This window comes from Haliotis asinina, chromosome 14, assembly GCF_037392515.1.
Source record: "Haliotis asinina isolate JCU_RB_2024 chromosome 14, JCU_Hal_asi_v2, whole genome shotgun sequence".
NCBI lineage: Eukaryota > Metazoa > Mollusca > Gastropoda > Lepetellida > Haliotidae > Haliotis > Haliotis asinina.
Genome location: NC_090293.1, coordinates 14131932 through 14152226, shown reverse-complemented (window position 1 = coordinate 14152226; position 20295 = coordinate 14131932). Strand labels below are relative to the sequence as shown.

The following is a 20295-nucleotide window of genomic DNA, read 5'->3' as shown; positions in this document are numbered from 1 at the left end:
GTTTGTCGTAGAGCTAAGAACAGTTTGTGGACAGGCCTAGGGTCCACGAAGACCTGTTCTAATCGTTGGTCTGACGGGTTTATCGTCTGTGACAGTCATACACAAGTAAAACATAAAAAGCAATCAATCAATTATTTTAAAAGAACTATACAAAAAAAATGCAATAGATTGCTAAGTACCCAGGTCACACGTAGTAAGTGTATCTGAAGTAAGTTTGTAAGGATTTGTTTTATGAATTTACAATCAACATAACTGAGTATTATAATGCACCTCAGCTAATCTCAAGTATCGAAAATGTTAAAATCTATTTCTGGTGATACACAAGTATCATTTGATCGCTTTTGTGCAATATTAAATATAGATTTCCTAATTGTAACAGTAGGCAAACAAACAGCTACAAGCTAACGACAAGGTATAACTGAAGAGTTGACGAAAAGTCATGACAGTTGTTGATCCCAAGTCGATCCCAGATTTATGTTAATATCTGGTTCTGCTTTCTTAATTTCCTTACGAAATACAGAGAGAGGAGCTGGATGTGATGGATCTGAAAACAAGATGAGACTTACTTTCCTGATATTTTGGTATATTCGTAACCCAACTTATGTCAAACTTAAAATCATGCAGAAACGTTTAATGTTTGTTTTTAACAAGAAAACCCTAGGCACAATTACGGACAATTTCATGGAAGTTGGTAGTGTGTACAATGACTTTTGCTGGAACCGCATATAGAGCTGATTTACTCAGGTAGCAGATAGTTCCTGCAGGATAATAATCTGCTGTAATACACAGGAAATCTTTTTCAGTAAAACATAACGACATACATGCCTCTATCGAATTTACGTTACTAATGATTCTGTCGTTGTACCCTGCTAAAAGTATATTTTTGAACAGAGTGAAATCCGGTCCATATGTCGAACACCCTGAAAGAAAATATATCCTGAAATCAATGACTGTCATTGCTGTGTTTCTCAATTTTAACTTAGTACCCATACTTCACAGATTCTTTGTTATTCATAACTGCAGTTAAGTTTTAAAACAGTCAGGACAAGTTATTAGAAATCAGAGGAAATCTTTTCTGACGTTCACTGAGGAGATCGTATATATTAACTGCTGGAATTCTTCACCGTTCCCTTCTATAGGTATATGATGCTGTGGTGAGGACCAGTTATGTAGGATCGAATTGAACCAACCATGGACCTGCTACCGTTAACTACGGTAATAACGACCTGAGAGCTACAAACATTTTGGTCGTAATGACCACAGTTCGTCACACGCATATTAACCTACGTTTATAACATGTGTTCGTGACCAAAGCTGGTACCTTTTGTGTATATGTTTCGTTTTAAGCATGTTGGTTATAAACGTAGATCACTACACATGAAAGATGCCAGGTCTCCCTGTATACCTTCTTCAGACGCCTTGTCCAAATTCAGCTCGCATCACATTACTGGACCAGAACTGGCATCATTCCGACCTAGCTGTACCCTTGGTACTGGCACAGTATACAACAGTAAAAGAGCCAGTTGTCGACCCATGTCTCTTTTCCGTTAGTGGCCTGTTACAGACAAACCTGTACTGGGTCATATATGGGCGGTTACCTTAATTATTGTACCGCCATATTGTACCTGCCCACTACTGGCTCAGTACAAACAGTTCACTTCTTGTCTGTTAAATGTGGAGTATTATCTCAAGAAGAGCGTCTGCTCCATATAAAGGGCCAAAAGAGACAGTATGACATTTTGTACATTTCTGAATGTCAATTTACGTAAAGGCCACATGCAACCAAACAATCACACATACTTACTAGTAATTAAAACACAGTTATCACTTAGTAATGCTATATAGAATACATTGCTGATAAAAAAACAAGAAATAAATAAAATTATACGCGTACAATATACAGTGCAATATTTTGTACTTGGGTTTACCTCCCTCGAAACGAAGCAGTCGCGATAACGGACCCACTCAGAGCCGATGGGTGGGCACTCAAGTGTAACGAGGTCTTTTTATTGGCCATTGGTTCATTTGCCGATACGTTTACTCCACAGATATCCTTTTGCAGTGTTGAAATGGGAAATCATGAACATAATAATTTCGTTGAATTCCACGTGCGTGTTTTCCGACAACAGTTGATTGACAATGGTTCGGTACAGCTGTTAGCTACACATCAGAATGCCATTATAATCAGGAGCGGATCGAAAACGAGGTATTGGAATCTGGAGCAACCTAAAACTACAATCGCCAGCAGCTGAAGGGATCGTGTATATACAGCTTGTGTCCATGCAGGTAGCAAAAGTACTGTAAGTCCCCATAGACCATAGTACGGTGATCTATCTTGAATTGTTGTTGACCTATAGCCCTTTCTTTTTTATTTTGTACTGCCCATACTGATAACAATTTACGACTGAGTACTAATTTTAAATTAATATCTGTGATACACTAGTATTTTCACTGTCCTTCGATGACAGGTTTTTACGTTCTAAGTCTATTGAATTTAACGCTGATACTCATTGAATTGCTCTCGTCACAGTATGGAGCTCGAGGGCTGCTTCACCTGCTGCCGAACTTATCGTCCCAGTTTATCACAAATGTGTGCGATGATGTTCAAATCTGAGGAAGAAGTATTAGAAGTAACGTCAGAAGTTCTGCGTCAGAACTGCACATGAGACGTATTTGACTCAACTTGGGAAACGGGCAGTCCAGGACCATATATCTGCATGAATGGCAGATTGGCGTACATTGTAAGTTCCCACTCGGCAATCTATAAGATACCCCACAGCAACCTCTGGTTGTAACAGTCGATTCCCGATGATCATATCTGACACTACCTTGGAACTGATGTCTGCTTGTACCATCACAAATCTGTTGCGAAGATGACGTTTCCTTGCATGAACGTAGTCTTTCACTGACATCACTCGTGGTCTTCACCACGGCCCATGACTCACACAACAGTTGTGAATCAGATTTCAAGAGCATGACGATGATATCCTCAGCTGTTTCGATTAGAGATCAGTACTCGCACCACAGATAAAATACTCTCATCTCTAGAACACATTTGCGGATGCAGCTGTTTGAGAGAGGTGGGCGGGGATGGGGCAGGTTGTGTGATCGGTTTCTTATCACCTGTTTCCCCGAGAGTTTCAATGGTCATTTAATAACAGTGTTCACATATACGGACGCCATGAAGCACCCCTATAGCCCGCACTGGAAGAAATCCTTATACGGATGACTTTTTAGTAGTTGTAGCTACATGTGTATATGCGCCCTGTTTAGTTATATAAATATCAAGAGGTTAATATTTACAAGCCAAGTTAATATTTCCAACATCTCAAGCAGCAGTAGCAGCAATTTAAACCATGTGTTCTCTATCCGGGATCTCCTCCCTAAAATAGTAACACACCTGCAGGAAAACCCGATGCTTGGGAATTATGTACAAGAACACAATGCAGAACACTACCTCAGTACTACATTGTAAATGAGGCAATGCATGATTCACAACTCACCTTGGACACAGTTGCCGCTAGAGTACTGGTGCTTTAGGTCACATGTACACTTCCCTTCATTACAAACGGTATCGTCATCATCGCAGTCATCAGCATCAGCACAGACACCGAAATGTACTGAAAATACAAACAGTGACTACTGGAAATAGAATTGCAGCCAATTGTCAAAAGCAAAACAAAATTACATTTATTTTGCAAAATTTACGCTTGATTTGTTATATTATTGTATAGAAATTTACAAAATCACAAATTTCCCTTCGATGCATTTTAACTGTATCTTCAGCAAGTAACTAGTGTTTCAGATGATACTACGACGTAACTTTATAATAACGTCACGATGTAATGTTTACAAACGTGATTCAACGTTGACATGACGTCAAATATATATGAAACGTTCAAGTGATTCATTGAATTCACATTATTTAATATCTGAAATATGCGGATTGTCGAACTATAACATGCATACCTGTACAACTCGGAAGATTGCAATTTCTGGGTTTACTTTCAATAAGATTCTCAGAGCAGAACTTCCCGCCGTGAGCTGGAATCGGATTGGTGCAGGTTCGGTTCCGGGTCTCCGTAGAGATGGCAAACTGCCCACAAGTTACCGTGCACGGTGGCGATGTCCATAAGCCCCAAGCACTTACGCCACCGTCAACTAATTTGGCAATTGAGAAACAGAATCATTAAGGAATCCGATTTGATAAAATTAATTTTCTTGACCTTTCCAATAATGTAGAAACAGCGACAACAAACTTAATGTTTTATGACTCTTCAAAGTCTTTCAACTTTCGCTCTGGTTTTCGCTAAATCAGGCAGTTTTGTTACAGTGACTAATTAGAACTAATTTTAGTTAGAACTAAAATGCTACACACCGGGACAAGGACTGAGATGGCAGGGGCTACTTCGAGTTTCGTACAGTGGTTCTGTACAGAAAGCGCCACCGTTTGCCGGGGATGGGTTGGTACAGGTTCGAGTCCGCTTCCAGGTGCCTGGAGGCGTGCCGCATGTCCCTTGGCAGAAACTTGATTCCCACGTGCTCCAAGTACTAGCACCACCGTCGACTGAAGAACAAGTATCTAAACTATGAAAGGAACGATTATTTCAAGTTCTGCTACACTGAAATGGAAGAATGAGTGCCGCTTTTACAATTATTTCAGCAATATCACGGCGGGTAAATATGTTTCACCAATTTACCAACGGTGTGGAATCGAACCTGAATCTTCTACGTGACGAGCGGACGTTTACACAATTAGGCTACGTCACCACCATTGATGTAAAAGAGAGGATCAGGTACCGTTTGTTGGGTAGTTTCCTGCCTAGCTGTAACCCAGTGAATCACACAGATACGTACACATTCACGGTCTGGACATCGCTTTTCGAAGTATCTGCCTTCAGAGCAAACATGAAAATATAATTATCCTAAGTCAGATTCGAGTGTCCTCTCACTAAGAGCACAAAAACTGTTAATAGTCAGTAGAGAAACATGTAACAAAAACGTCGGTCTCCACAAACGATTACATATTACACAAAACGTGAAAATTCGGGATAGAATTGGCCTTCGGTAATACATGCTTGTCGTAAGAGGCGAATAACGGGAACTTGATTGGCATGTCATCTTATCCAAACTGCGTAGATCAATACTCATGCTGCTGATCCCTGGATTGTCTGGTCCAGACTCGATTACCTTCAGACCCCCGGCATGTAGCTGGAATAATGCTGGGGGAGCCGTGAAAATTGATTCACTCAGTAATCCTCAATACGTAAGATTCGGGTTGAATATACATGGATTTTACCTCCTAATGCAAGTACTGATGCAAATACTGATGCAAATGCATCACAGCATGGTAAGTGACTTTAAACATCCGTACAAATAATAGCATATCACTGTAGGGAACTTTTGCACAAAGTACTTCATGTGGCACACGAAAATGTATCGGAAAATGAAACCTAATTGTTTTAGAGCTGTCAAGAGAGTAATGATATATTTACCTGGAGGGCAAGATGAATACATGTTGAATCCAGATACTGCAGTCTTGACCACAGCGTCCGGGTTCGTCAGAACGATGTTGTAGGCAACGCATTCTCCTGTAGTTTGGCTATACCCAAAGGCTTTGATAGTTGGAAAGAAAGCACATCTAACTGCACACTGTGTTAGACTCGTAAAATTATTAGTCGTCCACATCTGTCCATCCCCGACTTTTACATTTTCAAACCCGACAAGAGGTGCAATGTCACATGTCCCACACAGACCTAGCGCTTTACACCAAACGTTAACAAACACAAAAATACCCCATACTGATGCCAAAGTGCCCATGGCTACAATACGTTAATTCTCACCATTTCTCACTCCCAAGGAGTCATTAGTAGGATCTGAAGCCGTCTGTATCATTAACAGAGTTGGGACATTTTACTTTGTTTGGAGGTACACATGGGATTAAAATTGGATAGGTTTTGACGCAAATCTATTTACATTCCCATGCATACTACCCTTTATGTATAAATGAGCTAAGCTTGTTGTAATTGCCAATTTCAAGACTAATGAAGAACTAAAGTTATCTCCGCTTCATAAATTCTTTGAACAATACGATCGACTTAAGGCATTTGGTCTATACTAAATCAGATATTTCATTATGATTTGACGAGATATGAGATTCACTGGTTCAAAATTGAGTTCGTGCATCCAACTGACAGGTAGGTGCAACCAATAAAACCTACTTTGTTTATGAAAAGATTTGGTTTTGCTATGCCTTGTGATTGTATGCATTTTTAAACCTTAATTTTGACACTATATAACTCGGAGCAAAAACGATTAGGACTTTCTCTGAGATTCAAACTGTAAATCGATTTCAAAGCCTCAAATAGCATTCCCCAAACATTGCTCACCGAATCGACGAAAATGTGCGGGAATGCATGTTACCTTTAGGTTCAAAGGGATTTCATGATTTGTGCAAGCTCACCATGAAACTCAGTTATAAAAGTATTCGTTCTTATCACATGATGAAATATCTCAACACAAATATGCCGAGACTGACTGCAGTTCAAGAGGGAGCCTTTGGCATGGCTTGACGCTAGACAAGGTTAAATTGCAGGAAACAGTACTTGTTTTCGCAATGTCATAGTGAGGCTCATGCAAACAGGGCAAACTCTGGACAGGCCTAGAAGTGGAAGACCAAGAGTCACTAAACCGCTTCCTGAGAGTCATCCATCTCAGAAACAGGTTTATCTCAGTGACGTCATCAGCAAGGTATGCTGTGGGTCACGGCATCAGTCGGCACACTGTGTCAAGATGTTTGAGAGCAGGTATTCGATGACGTCAGCCTTACCGTGGACTCCGTGAACCATCACGTCAACATCGTATCAATCGTATAAGGTAAGCACGACAACTGCAACGATGGCAAGTAATCGATCAAAGAAGAGTCCTATTCACAGACGAGAGCTGTTGCTTTATGGCCATGGAAACTTTATGACCTGGGGTAGAATTTGTGGGGAGGAACAACTGACTTCATGATTGTTAAAAGAAACTTGAATGCCCTCCGATATGTGAACGAAATTCTTAGGCCAGCTGTTATCACTTTCATGCATAGGAAACTGTGTTAGAGTTAGTGAGTGAGTTCATATTTGACGTCATATCGGCAACGTTCCGGCCATATCGTGACGAGAACATTTAACAATGAAAAGAAATATATGTCTACTATAAAAACCTGTCGCCGAAGTACAGTAAAACAACTAGAATATCGCAATTATCATTACAACTAGCGTTGACTATGTGGACAAAACAATATAAAAACAGGCTCTAGATCTCCAACAACCGAAGGTATATCACCATACTAGGGACTATGGGGACTTACAGTACCTTTGGTACTTGCATGGACCCTAGTTGGATTTACATCATCCCTTCAGCCGCTGGAGAGTGTATGAAATGCTAGCCAAAATTAAAATAACTTACATACTACGATTAAAAACCTGCTGGCAGATTGAAATTTACATCAGATGTCTTGGGACTTTCGTACCCTCTCAGGAGGACAATAATTTTACAATGCTTCAACCCCCTTTGAGGGTACAGCCACTAACAATTCTAGTTACTAACCCAAACTACCAATCATTAAAATACATCTATCTATAAAAACATATTTCTCAAAATCCAACAATGAAATCAATTTCCTTTAAAAAACCAATGATTAAATGAAAACTAAAAGTGGTAAAAAGATCCTTGATAGTTTTGACATTTAAATATTTATCCCTTAAATTACAGCTATCTACGGACCATATTATTCATAAGTCAGCTATGAAATCAATTTCCTGAGAAAGAAACCCAATAATTAAATGAGGACTAACTGTATTAAAAAGATCCTTAAGCGTTTTTCAGTGAATATGTATCCCCTATGATGGAGAATTCAACACAGTCAAGCAGGATATGCTTGACCGTGACTCTCCCATCACAAGGGATACAAAACGGAGGATCCTCAACTTGTAACGGGTAGTTATGGGTATATCTTGTATGACCAATACGACATCGTCGCATGATGACCTCTTAAAATCTGGACTGACAGCCCAGGTAGGTATAACCAATGTAGGGTTTTATTTCATGTAGTTTATTGATGCCTACTTGGGTGTCCCACTTCTTCTGCATCAGATCACGGATATACCATCTAATGGTAGCTTTATAATCAGTGTATGGAATAAGAAGTGGTGTCGCACAATGCGTTACCAGAAATGCCTACGTGGTTTGGTAACCAACAGAAGACGATGTCGTATTAGCCAGTAGCAAGATTATTATACAATTCAGTAATTTCAATTAAAAGTGGATGTTTCAAGAAATATTTTGAATAGCCTGAAGGCAAGAAAGAGAGTCTCAATAGATTATATACTGTTTATGTTTAGGGTGTCTGTGCACATATTTAAGAGCTGTTAATATGGCGTTAGCTTCTGCTGTGAAAATAGAACTGTTGTCTGGTAATCTAGAAGATATTGTTCTGGATCCAATGACACTGGCACAAGCCACCGCGCCACCGTCCTTGGACCGATCTGTAAATAAGGATTTATAATTGCTATATTTATGTTTCAGTTGATTAAATTCTTGTTTATATTGTAATTCATTAGTTTCTGATATTTTAAATGTAGTTAATGTTAGGTCCACTTGGGGCCTAACCAATTGCCAATGAGGAGAAGAAAGAAGTCGGAAAGGAGCTATATTTTCCAGCTCAGTGCTAGAAGCAGCAAGAAATGGCTTAATTCTGAGCCCAAGAGGCGGAACACTTTTTCATACAAATCATAGAGAGGATTAAAGACTCAATTAAATGCAGGATTAGACTCATTAGAAGCTAATTTTGTAATGTATTGTAAAGATAGTTTTATATGACGTTGGTTAAGAGAAGGCTCATCAGCTTCGACGTAGACACTGTCGATAGGAGAGGTTCTAAAAGAACCAAGACAAAGTCTTAGGCCTTGGTGATGTACAGAATCAAGTATTTTAGGTTGCTTTGACAGGCTCCACCATATACGATGGAAGCATAATCAAGTTTAGATCTCACGAATGATCTGTATAAGTCAAGGGGGGTAGTCCGATCCCCTCCCCATTTTGAATTAGAAACAACCTTAAAAAATAAAAATTCTTCAAGCATTTGCCTTTGCAGCAAAAAGGTCAAATGTGAATCGAACATAAGTCCCAACACTGTTAATCTTGACACTAGATAAAGTCACATACAAGATACTGCCTTGTGGAACACCCTGATCCTGAGTATAATGATCAGACAGGGTAGAACCCACGCGGACTTGAAATTGTCTGCCATTTAAAAATTTAGCTATAAATTCAGGCAAACGACCACGCAAGCCGAAGTCATGTAAGTCTTTCAAATACCATATTTCCAGGTTGTGTCATGTGCTTTTTCTAGAAAAAAAATTATAGACACAGCATGTTGTTTATTAAGTTCGTTTTTAACAAATGATTCCAGACGCACTAGGTGATCGACAGTATTTCTGTTTTTACGGAAACCACACTGTATATCTGTCATGAGGTTACAGGTTTCCAAGTACCAAACAAGTCGATTATTTATCATGCGTTCCATGGTCTTGCAATCACAGCTAGTTAATGAAATCGGACGATAATTGGACGGATGCTTAAAGGTCAGGTTTAATTCTGCTATAACACCGATTTTGATACAAAGACCAGTTAGCCTTTTTAACGTTCCATATCGAAGACGGGGTACTATCAGGTGAGTTCACAGGTTTTAGAATAATAGTAAAATGGTCACTTCCACAGTGGTCATCGTGAACTGACCATTCAAATTCATTTAGTAGGTTGGAAACTGTGATAAATCAAGCGCAGAATACGTTCTTGTACCAGGATGTAAATAGGTGTTGAACCGTCACTTATATATGTATAAATCGTTATCGGAACAGAACTCCTCTAATAGTGCACCTTTAGCAGTAATATTAGTAATTGTGCCACCCCAAAGTGGACTGTGACCATTTCAGTCCAACCCGGATAGTCGGTGTGAAGAGAGAACGTTTCCACCACTCTACTATGCCATCGGAATTTACACTCGATCACATACAACGCCCCATCACGATATGCAACAAGCATGGGTACTGCTGTTTCTATGATGTATCATGTAAACGTACATCATCCCTCCTGCATCCCCATTTCCCTTTGCTGATGGATGAAAGTATTTCCCAGAGGCGATGTTCACAATGCTGCTCACTGTACTGCCTGGACCAGAATCAAATATCAACTAAACGTAATTATAACCAAATTCGCATGTTAGGATTTAACAACTTCTAGAGTGATGGGTCGATGGCAGTCTTTCAACGAAACGTGTCCACTTTCCCCATTATGTATGTACCCTTCTGTTCTCGAATACACACGAATGACTGACGACATGTGCTTACATTCTGATCGATATATCGGCTACATATGTTCTGTCTCACGCTGCCCATGCATTTAAGGACAATTAACGTACAGAAAGTATTTTGCGAAATGGTCAGTTTCAAACTATGTTGTCAATAAACCTCATTACAGAGATAACGCCATCAGAAATCATTAAGCAGTAGATACTGTGAGTGAGTGAGTGAGTGAGTGAGTGAGTGAGTTATAATTTAACGTCACATTGGCAATATTTCAGCCATATCGTGACGAGAACAAACATGATTATATAGAATATGTATATGTTATGAAACCTGTCGTCAAAGTACGGTAAAATAACTAGAGTATCACAATTAGAATTGAAAACTAACATATGCAGTTAAAAACAAAAGCACAATTTGGACAAGACATAGGCTATAGATCACCAACAACTGGATATAGATCACCATACTAGGTACCAAGGGGACTTACATTACTTTTGCTACCTGCATGGACCGTAGCTGGGTTACACCATCCTCTCAGCTGCTGGCCACTGTTGGAAAACGTTGCCGAAATGTAAAATGACAAAAATACTACGTTTAAGAATTGGTAAGTTTAATTTTTTACTTTGAAAGTTTTGGTACTTGAGCACCCTCTCAAGGGGACTGTCATGAACAGGGTTAGGGTGATGATAATGTGTGCTGACTGATTAGGTGCCTGACTCTGAGAGTGTGGGTTCGCTTCCCGGATGGTACTCAGGTCAAAAAAGTACAAGAAATTGCAATATTACATATGTTTCATTTGTCACAATAATTTCATGCGAGCTGGTTTTCCTGTTTTAGACAATAGTATGTAGCAGTTAATATTGGATGGATGGGTGAGTTGACTGCTTGCTTGCTTTCTATGTAATCGAATCTGGACCATACACTCCTGAGATCAACATCATGAGCATCGATCTATGCAATTAGGACGCAATGACACGTATCAACACTTAGTTTGAGTTTAAACATATGTTTTTACAATGTGAAAAGGATTGGGGACAAGTTATTTCAACTTATAAAACCCATCTCCAAAGATATTTACAATCGCTTATTACATCACAAGAAATTATTAGAAACAGAGAAAGACTGAAGAATAACAGAGGGAAATGTTATAATACAAAAGGTGTATAGAGAAAAGACTACTGAAATCGTTTAGTGAGTGAGTGAGTTCATATTTAACGTCATATCGGCAATGTTCCAACCATATCGTGACGAGAACATTTAACACTAAAATGGATGATATGTATACTATAAAAACCTGTCGACGATGGACAGTAAAAACACTAGAATATCACAGATATGAATATAAAACAATCATGAAAAACCATTGTAATTAAAGAAGACAATACATAAAACACGGGCTATAGATCGCCAACAACCGAAGGTAGATCACCATACTAGGGTTGAAATCGTTTAGATTTGCATATTTATTGATGTACATTTTTTAATATATTTTCATTTTTATGATTTGTCAGATCTGCAATGCCGTTTAAAATAACAGATAATGTAATCACAAAGTTAGTACCACATACATCTTGAATTGCTCTCCACATGACCCTTCTATGTTGACTGTATAAAGAACATTCTAAGAAATAGCGATGAACATTTTCACACTGGTTTCCACATGCGCAGGATGGATCAGTGATTAGCCCTACTTTGTATAGACCTTAGTTTAATCTACTGGCTTCATGGCGTAACTGAGTATGTAAAATGTTAATTTTCTAATGCCATAGGAAGAATACGGTGGGGTTGAGTTATATGATATTATTATGCTTGATTTAAACTTTGATTGAGAAGTACAATTCCTAACACATGTAGATAAATTGTTCCGCAATCTTATAGTCGATGGGAAGAACGATTCGTGAGAATTTGTCATTCTTGTTCTTGGCAAGCAGATATTGTCTGAATTTGTTAGATTATATTGACTCCTGGAGCCCACGCTTTGCGGAATTATTTCTTTTAGGTAGAGTGGGCTTTTTGAATATTATAGAAGAAGGACAATTTTCGTATTCTTCTACGCTCTGATAGTGCTTCCAAGCCTGTTTCGTAATAAAGTGAATTAAAAGAAGAATGTTTAGGAAGTACGGTAATAATTCTCGCAGCCTCCATCTGCAGGCTTTCCAGTTTTAAACTTTGTTCTTTTCCGCAGCGATCCCAGACTTCACATGCGTATTCAAAGGGAGGTCTATATAAAAACTGTGTAAATATTTAGAAGTGTGTTTCTGTTAAGAATATATTTAAGTTTTCTCATTCTCATTTCAGGGGTTTTGGAAACAACATTAGATACATGGGAGGACCATTTGCCGTTCGGTGAAAGTGTTATCCCCAAACGCTTATGATTTTCTACATCTTTAATAATCGTATCGTCAAATAATAATTTAGTCGAGAAAGTATTATCTCTTAGTGAGAAAAGTACTGATTCTGTCTTATCTGGTTTGTATGCTATCAACCATTTGTTTTATGCTATCAACCATTTGTTTGCCCAGTTGAGATTTACGTTTAATGAGGTTTCTGTTATGTTAAGATATCCAGACACCTTGCCTAATGATGCGTCATCTGCAAATAGTCGCGTAATGCAATCTAACTCATCGGCAATATCATTCACATAAACAATGAATGAAAAGGGACCCAACACAGATCTCTGTTGGACGCCAGCTTGGAGTAACCTTGGTCTAGACAGGGTTTCATTAACAAAGACCTTTTGATAGCGCTTGCATATGTAATTACATAACCATTTTAACAGTCTACATTTAATACCATACATTTTCAATTTACGTATAAGCCATTTGTGCCAAACACGATCAAAAGCCTTCGAAACATCACAAAAGACCATACAATACTGGTCCTTATCATCTAGAGCTTGGCATATTTGATGATATATTTCAATTAATTGATGCACAGTTGAACTTCCACCTTGACAACCAGCTTGTTATTTGTACAATAACTTGTTCTCGTTGAAATAATTAGATATATGCTTAAATACTACTCTCTCAAACAGTTTACCGGCACAACCTATAAGAGATATCGATCTGTAGTTTGATGCTTCAGTCTTGTCACCTTTCTTGAATACAGGCATTCTGATGGATACACACCTTTTCGTAATGACAATTCAAAAAGCAAGCATAATGGTACACTTATTGAGTGAGCAGTTTCTTTTAAAAGCTTATGATTTATTCTGTCGGGACCCGAAGCTTTACTCAGAGGCAAACATTTAATTATATCTGTAATTTCCTGTTTAGTCACTGTTATAAATTCTAAAGTGGATTTTGTACATCTGTCAAACTGACGAGGAGATATATTCTTGTCATTTACTCAGGAGATCGAGGCAAAGTAGTCGTTTAAAAATTCATCTTCATCAATATCTAAGAAAAGCGACGGATCATCATCAATAGGATGCTGTTTGAGAGCAGGAATGCAAGTTGCTGTACCTGAATGTTTTACAACATATCGCAGCCTTTTCCAGTAAGAGGGTCTATGCTTAAAGTCAGTTCAGTGACAAAATCATCAAGATTGGAATAAAAGTTCTCTTTTGCATGGTATTTCATGTTGTTGACCTTATTTCTCTGTTTCTTATACAACCGAATGTCCCTTTCACAGCCTGTTCTTTTTGTCTTCTTTCTCATTCTATCCCGTTTTCTGCATTCCCATCTCAACTCAGAATAGAACCAGGGCTTATCATCGGGACGAATCGTTACAGTGTTAGATTGTACACATGATCTAACATATCCTGAGAAAATATCGTGAAAGACTTTACATGCATCATCAACGCATTCATAGTTGAAAATATAAAACCAATCGGTATTTTCGATAAGATTGTTAAGCTTATCGTATTTACCAGTTTTGTAACACCATACTTGTCTAGTGAAACACATTTTATTGGTGACATTGATGTCTAACGAAATATAAGTTCCTCTATGATGACTGACATTCTTATCAAATTCAACAACGCCGCTGTCTCTAACAGATATGTCGTCTCTTACTATCACAGGGTCTATTAGCGTAGCAGTGGTTCTAGTGACTCTAGTAGGTTCTTTAATAACATTATATAGAATTTTACGTTCCATTAGGAACACTATTTCACTGTTTACTTGACAGCGAATTTTCATTTATATCCCCAACGATCATTATCTTACTAGTTGCATCTAAGGCTGTTTCTACACTTTGATCTAAACGTTGCCAAAATGTATAGTTATACTCAGGTCTGTATACAACATAATATTTAAGGTTTTTGTGGAAGAAATAGCTTGATCCAAATCGTTTCGTCCTGAATATTTTCTAAATCTATCATCCTTTTGAAGGCCATTTGTTTACTTACATATATCATGACCCCTCCCCCAAAAGTATTTCTATCTTCTCTGACTGGTTCGTGAAAGTTATCCCATAAGAGATATATGTTGTTTATAGTCTCATCCAGGTGTGTTTCGGTGAAACAGACAATGTGATAGTCAGAGAGAACCCCACACAAATAATTTAACTTGTGGCGGATACTTCGTGTATTTAAGTGAAATACATCAAGTGCTTGTTCAGTGTCATGGTTCAGTGGGCCTGGATTTATATCCGCGTGGCAGACATGACAGGAAGATTGGATCAACCATTTTCCATATGGGTTACTGAAGATCCATTTCTAACCCGGATCTTCAATTCATACTCGATCTTAGGATGTGAGTCAACAGTTCAAGCATTGTCAGCGGCGCAGTCAATGGTCTCCAAAGTCTCCATGGAAGTTCAAAGTTGGACACAGAAACAGTATCTCCGTTGAATCAAACTTGCCAGGATTGCCACTAGCTCGACTACTTCAATATCGCTCACGTAGGAAACAGCATCTCCTATGTTGGACTTAGTATCTCCCACGTAAGTCCCTCATAGGAAGATACTAAGTACTACATAGGAGATACTAAGTCCTACGTAGGAGACACATAGTACTGACATCTCCGCCTACGTAAGACTTAGTATCTAATACGTAGGACTGAGTATCTCCTACGTAGGACTTAGCATCCCCTATGTAGTAAACAGATACAGTATCACAGCTGAATCAAAGTTGCCTCGCGTAGGACTGAGTATCTCCTACGTAGGACTTAGCATCCCCTATGTAGTAAACAGATACAGTATCCCAGGTGAATTAATTAATTAATTAATTAAAACCATATAGGTGCATAATACCTTGCGTACTTTACTCAGTGAACTAAACTGCCTCGCGTAGGACTGAGTATCTCCTACGTAGGACTTAGCATCCCCTATGTAGTAAACAGATACAGTATCCCAGCTGAATCAAAGTTACCAGGATTGCTACGAGCTCAGTTATGTCATTATCTCGAACGTAGGAAACAGCGTCTCCATAGACAGTATCTGTGTAATCCCCACGGCTTAGTGTATCCTCCGTAGGACTTATGTCTCCTACGTACAACGTATTATGCAGTATCTCCTACTTTGGACTTAGTACTTAATATCTCTAACGTAGGACGTAGTATCTCCTGTGTAGGGCTTACTCTCTCCTAGACAGTACTAAATATCTCCGCCGTGACATCTAGTATCTCCCACATAAGACTTAGTTGGACTTAATATCTCCTACGAAGGACGTAATACCCAGTATCTCCTACTTAGTACTTAGTATCTACTACGTAGGACGTAGTATTTCCAACGCAAGACTTAGTATCTCCTACGTAAGGACTCAGTATCTTCTATGTAGGACCTGCTATCGCCCATGCAGTACATAATGTATCCACTGTAGGACTCAGTATCTCCTACGTAGGACACCTGAAGTTCTACTGTGTAGGAGATAGTAAGTACTTCATAGGAAAGATTAAGTACTACATAGAAGATACTATGTCCTACGTAGGAGATACTTAGTACTGGTATATCCTCCTACGTAGGACTTAGTATCTTGTATGTAGTCCTTAAAATCTCCTACGTGCGTAGGACCCATTATCTACTACATAGGACTTAGTATCTCTTAAGTAGTATCTCCTACGTAGGCCTCATTACTCAGTATCTTCTACTTAGAACTTGGTATCTCCTATATAGGACTTAGTATCTCCTACGTAGGCCTCATTACTCAGTATCTTCTACTTAGAACTTGATATCTCCTATATAGGACTTAGTATCTCCTACGTAGGACTCATTACTCAGTATCTTCTACTTAGAACTTGATATCTCCTATATAGGACTTAGTATCTCCTACGTAGGACTTAATATTCTCCTACTGTCATGTGTTTCGTTTTCTATAAGAGTGTACTGTTCATTCACCATTAGATTCATGTGTTCAACTGATTGCTGCACAGTGCTGTCATGTGTTGAACCAACTGTTATAATTTACTGTCTCGGACTCAGTTTACTCTACTGTTACGCGTTGCAGTTTGTTCGAAGTTATATGTTGCACTTTGTTACACTTTACTGCAGGGCTCCAGATAAGGTGCGTATTTTCGTATTTTAATCAATAAAGATCACATTTACTCAATTAATTAATTAATTACTTAAAACCATATAGGTGCATAATACCTTGCGTACTTTACTCAGTGAACTAAATTGCCTCGCGTATGATAATTCGTCGTGGAGCCCGAGTGGGTGAGTGACAGAGTAAGTGAGTGAGTTAATATGTAACGTCACATCGGTAATATTTCAGCCATATCGTGACGAGAACATTTAACAATGAAAAAGACAATGTGTATATTATAAACCCTGTCAACGAAGGACAGTAAAACAACTAGAATATTACAATTAGCATTAAAACTAGCGTGGAAAGTTAAAACTGATATAACTATATATATGGACAACACAATATAGGCGGGCTATAGATCGCCAACAACAGAAAGTAGATCACCATGCTAGGGACTATGGGGACTTACAGCACCTTTCCTAGCTGCATGGACCCTAGCTTGATTTACACCATACCCCGGCCGCTGGCGATTGTAAGAAATTTTAGCCCAAATTAAAATAACAAAAATACTACGCATAAAAATCCTGGCAAGTTTACATTGACTTTGGACGTTTTGGGACTTACGTACGTTCTGATGAGGACAATAATTTTACAATACTCCAACCCCATTTGATGGTACAGCCACTAACAATTCCAGTTACTAATATAAACTACCAATCATTAAAATACATCTATCTACAGAACGTGGAGCCCGAACTCTACAACAGCGTTGGCAAATGTTAAGTTATGCCTATATATACATACACTATTATTGTCGTACCTTCTTTCTGGAGTTGACTGTAGTAGTTACATGACTTCCATGCTGCATGTTCAAAAGTGGCTGGAATATTCAGGAATTTAAGAATTATTTAAGACTTAGGTCTGCTGAGAAGCCTTTACATTTACATATTTAGAGGTGCTAATCACCCATTAAGGAAAAGACACTCTGTGTAAAAGTACACAATTCTTTAAACTAGTGAGGAATACAAAATGTATCTCCATAGAATTCATATTCATATATAAACAGACATGGGAGTAAATACCCCTTTGCATGGAAAGATATCCGCTGGATATTTCAGAGGTCGTTGCACGAGTCACATGTGTCTTAGGCTATCTGTGGCAATCTATACGAACTTTTTCTCTTACGTACTTATCCAAACAACTATAATAACAATCGTTTGCCATTTGAACTTCGTTTTATGATTGTTTTGGACCCAATGACTGTGGCACAAGCCACTGCACCATCATCCTTGGATCGATCTGTCAATAAGGATTTATGTGTATTGTATTTACTTTTTAATTGAATCAATTCTTGTTTATATTGAAATTCATTACTCTCTGATTTTGTAAATGTTGTCAGTGTCAGGTCAACTTGCCAAGGAGGAGGAGAAGAAAGTAAACGGGAAGGAGCTGTATTTTCTAGCTGAATGCGAGAAGCAGAAAGGAAAGGTTTCACTCTTATGCCAAGAGGAGGAACAAGAGAAGACTGCTTGTTATACAAATCCTCATGCAAAGGATTAAAGGCATAGTTACATGCAGTGTTTGATTTGTTGGAACACAATTTTGTTACATACTGTGAAGTTAATTTTATACGGCGTTGATTAAGACATGGTTCATCAGCCTCGACATAGAGGCTGTCAAAAAGAGCCAAGGCAAAGTCTGAGACCTTGATGGTGAACAGGATCTAAAGGTTTTAGGTTGCTTTTGCAGGCTCCACCTTATATAATGGCGCCATAATCAAGTTTTGAACGGATCAGTGATCGATAAAGTTGTAAGAGGGTAGCTTGATCCCCTCCCCACTTAGAATGCGAAACAACTTTCAACAAGTCAAGTGCCTTCGGGCATTTAGTTTTGAGGGATTTGATATGTGGTAGAAACGTATATTTTTTCCTCGACAAGAAATATTAAAATCATCCACAAAACGAGATCCATCAATACATGTGTAGACAGTATCTTTAAACAGTATGGTATACTTGGCAAAAACTAAAGTTAGTAACTGCATTTACGGTAGAAAGTCTATACTCTTGGTGGGCAGCATACATGTAACAGTATTATATACCCTTTGTGCGTCGTGTTGCCGTGTTCCATATATCATCGGTTTGTGGGCTACCATCTGCTTAACGAATTTCCTTTCAAGTCCTCAAGCCAAGTCTGAGATGTGTGAACAGTTCATTCTTCCTTCCATCACTGGACGTGCATTGTAATATGATCGACTGACGTCAATACCGAATATTTTCATAAAGGACCTGACATTAAATATTAATTAAATATCACTTTATCGAATGTTTTTACACGCATCGTTTCGACCAAACTGAAGTATTTCCATCATGTCACTTGATACAGTTTGTCCTTGATGAGTCTTTTGTCAACACAGGCCTCCTAATAGTTTGTTTGGGTTCATTAAGTTTTCTTAAGGCCACAATTGTGTTCTGTGGCCAACAGTTCATAACTTCAAACACAAAGGAGATAATTACGAAAAGTCGATTACAGCAAAGCTGTATACTTTCTGTCATAAATAGTTGATCAAGCAATATTGGGGCTAATTGGCTGATCGGCATTCTAGAAGTTGGTGAGTCAATAATGAAGCACACAACTTCATGGACGACGACTTCTTGTTCATTGCGCAGAGCGACAGCGAAAAAAACGAATAGCTTGATAATGGTGTACCGAAACGTAACTCTATGCAGAGATATTCACAAAGTTATATGTCTTATTCACAGTTGGGCTGTGTAGAAGATACTTGATATCCATTGCCTGTCTCAGGCGTTATGATCTACGACAAGCGTGCAAAACGATCGATTCTGATTCTCCAGTGAAATGTCAGTAATCTTCACAGAATCTATTTAGCAGGGATTTAGCAAGACCGATTCAAAAGAGAGACTATAATAACATCATACATTTATATTCTTTATTGGTACATCACTGAACACTGAAATCAGGTCACACCTGGGAGTAACTACAGGAACTGTAAAATGAGTGAGTGAGTGAGTTTAGGTTTACGCAGCACTCAGCAATAATCCAGCTATGTGGCGGCGGTCTGTAAATACCCGAGTCCTGACCAGACAATCCAGTGATCAACAGTTTGAGCATCGACCTGTACAACTGCGAACCGATGACATGTGTCAACCAAGTCAGCGAGCCTGACCACCCGATCCCATTGGTCGACTCTTACGACAAGAATAGTCGCCTTTTACGGCAAGCATGGGTTGCTGAAGACCTATTCTACCACGGACCTTCAGGTGTCAGAACTGTAAATGTAATTCGTAAACAGATGCTAGTGACATGGTCGAAATCGTACTAGGTATGGATAATTTGTCTCTATAGTTTGATAATTTACAATCTTGTCACTCACTCACCCATCATGACCTTTGCCCACAGAAAACCTTGCAGCATGTAGAAGATATATGTTATTTTCAGAAGAAGCTGTAGATTGATTCCTCTTTCCTTATTGTAAACAAGTTGAACAGTTCCCATTGGCAAAGTCACCCATCTCCT

The 20295-nt window shown here is 38.7% G+C and overlaps 1 protein-coding gene across 1 annotated transcript; it reads right to left on the bottom strand.

Moving 5' to 3' along the window:
- Positions 1-657: 657 nt before the first annotated feature.
- Positions 658-5820, bottom strand: LOC137260650 (thrombospondin-2-like). The gene is made up of 5 exons (XM_067798251.1): positions 5496-5820; positions 4379-4567; positions 3970-4161; positions 3504-3620; positions 658-920 (listed from the first exon to the last, which is right to left on the bottom strand). Exons 1-5 carry the CDS (start codon positions 5818-5820, stop codon positions 658-660), a joined length of 1086 nt encoding a protein of 361 aa, XP_067654352.1.
- Positions 5821-20295: the final 14475 nt, after the last annotated feature.

Excerpts from the sequence above, each read along its gene's own strand:
- LOC137260650 (XM_067798251.1), bottom strand. The coding sequence starts at position 5,820 with ATGGGCACTTTGGCATCAGTATGGGGTATTTTTGTGTTTGTTAACGTT. Across the intron at positions 3,621-3,969 it reads CAATCTTCCGAGTTGTACAG|TACATTTCGGTGTCTGTGCT; the intron begins GTATGCATGTTA and ends TTGTATTTTCAG. Across the intron at positions 921-3,503 it reads TAGCGGCAACTGTGTCCAAG|GGTGTTCGACATATGGACCG; the intron begins GTGAGTTGTGAA and ends ATTTTCTTTCAG.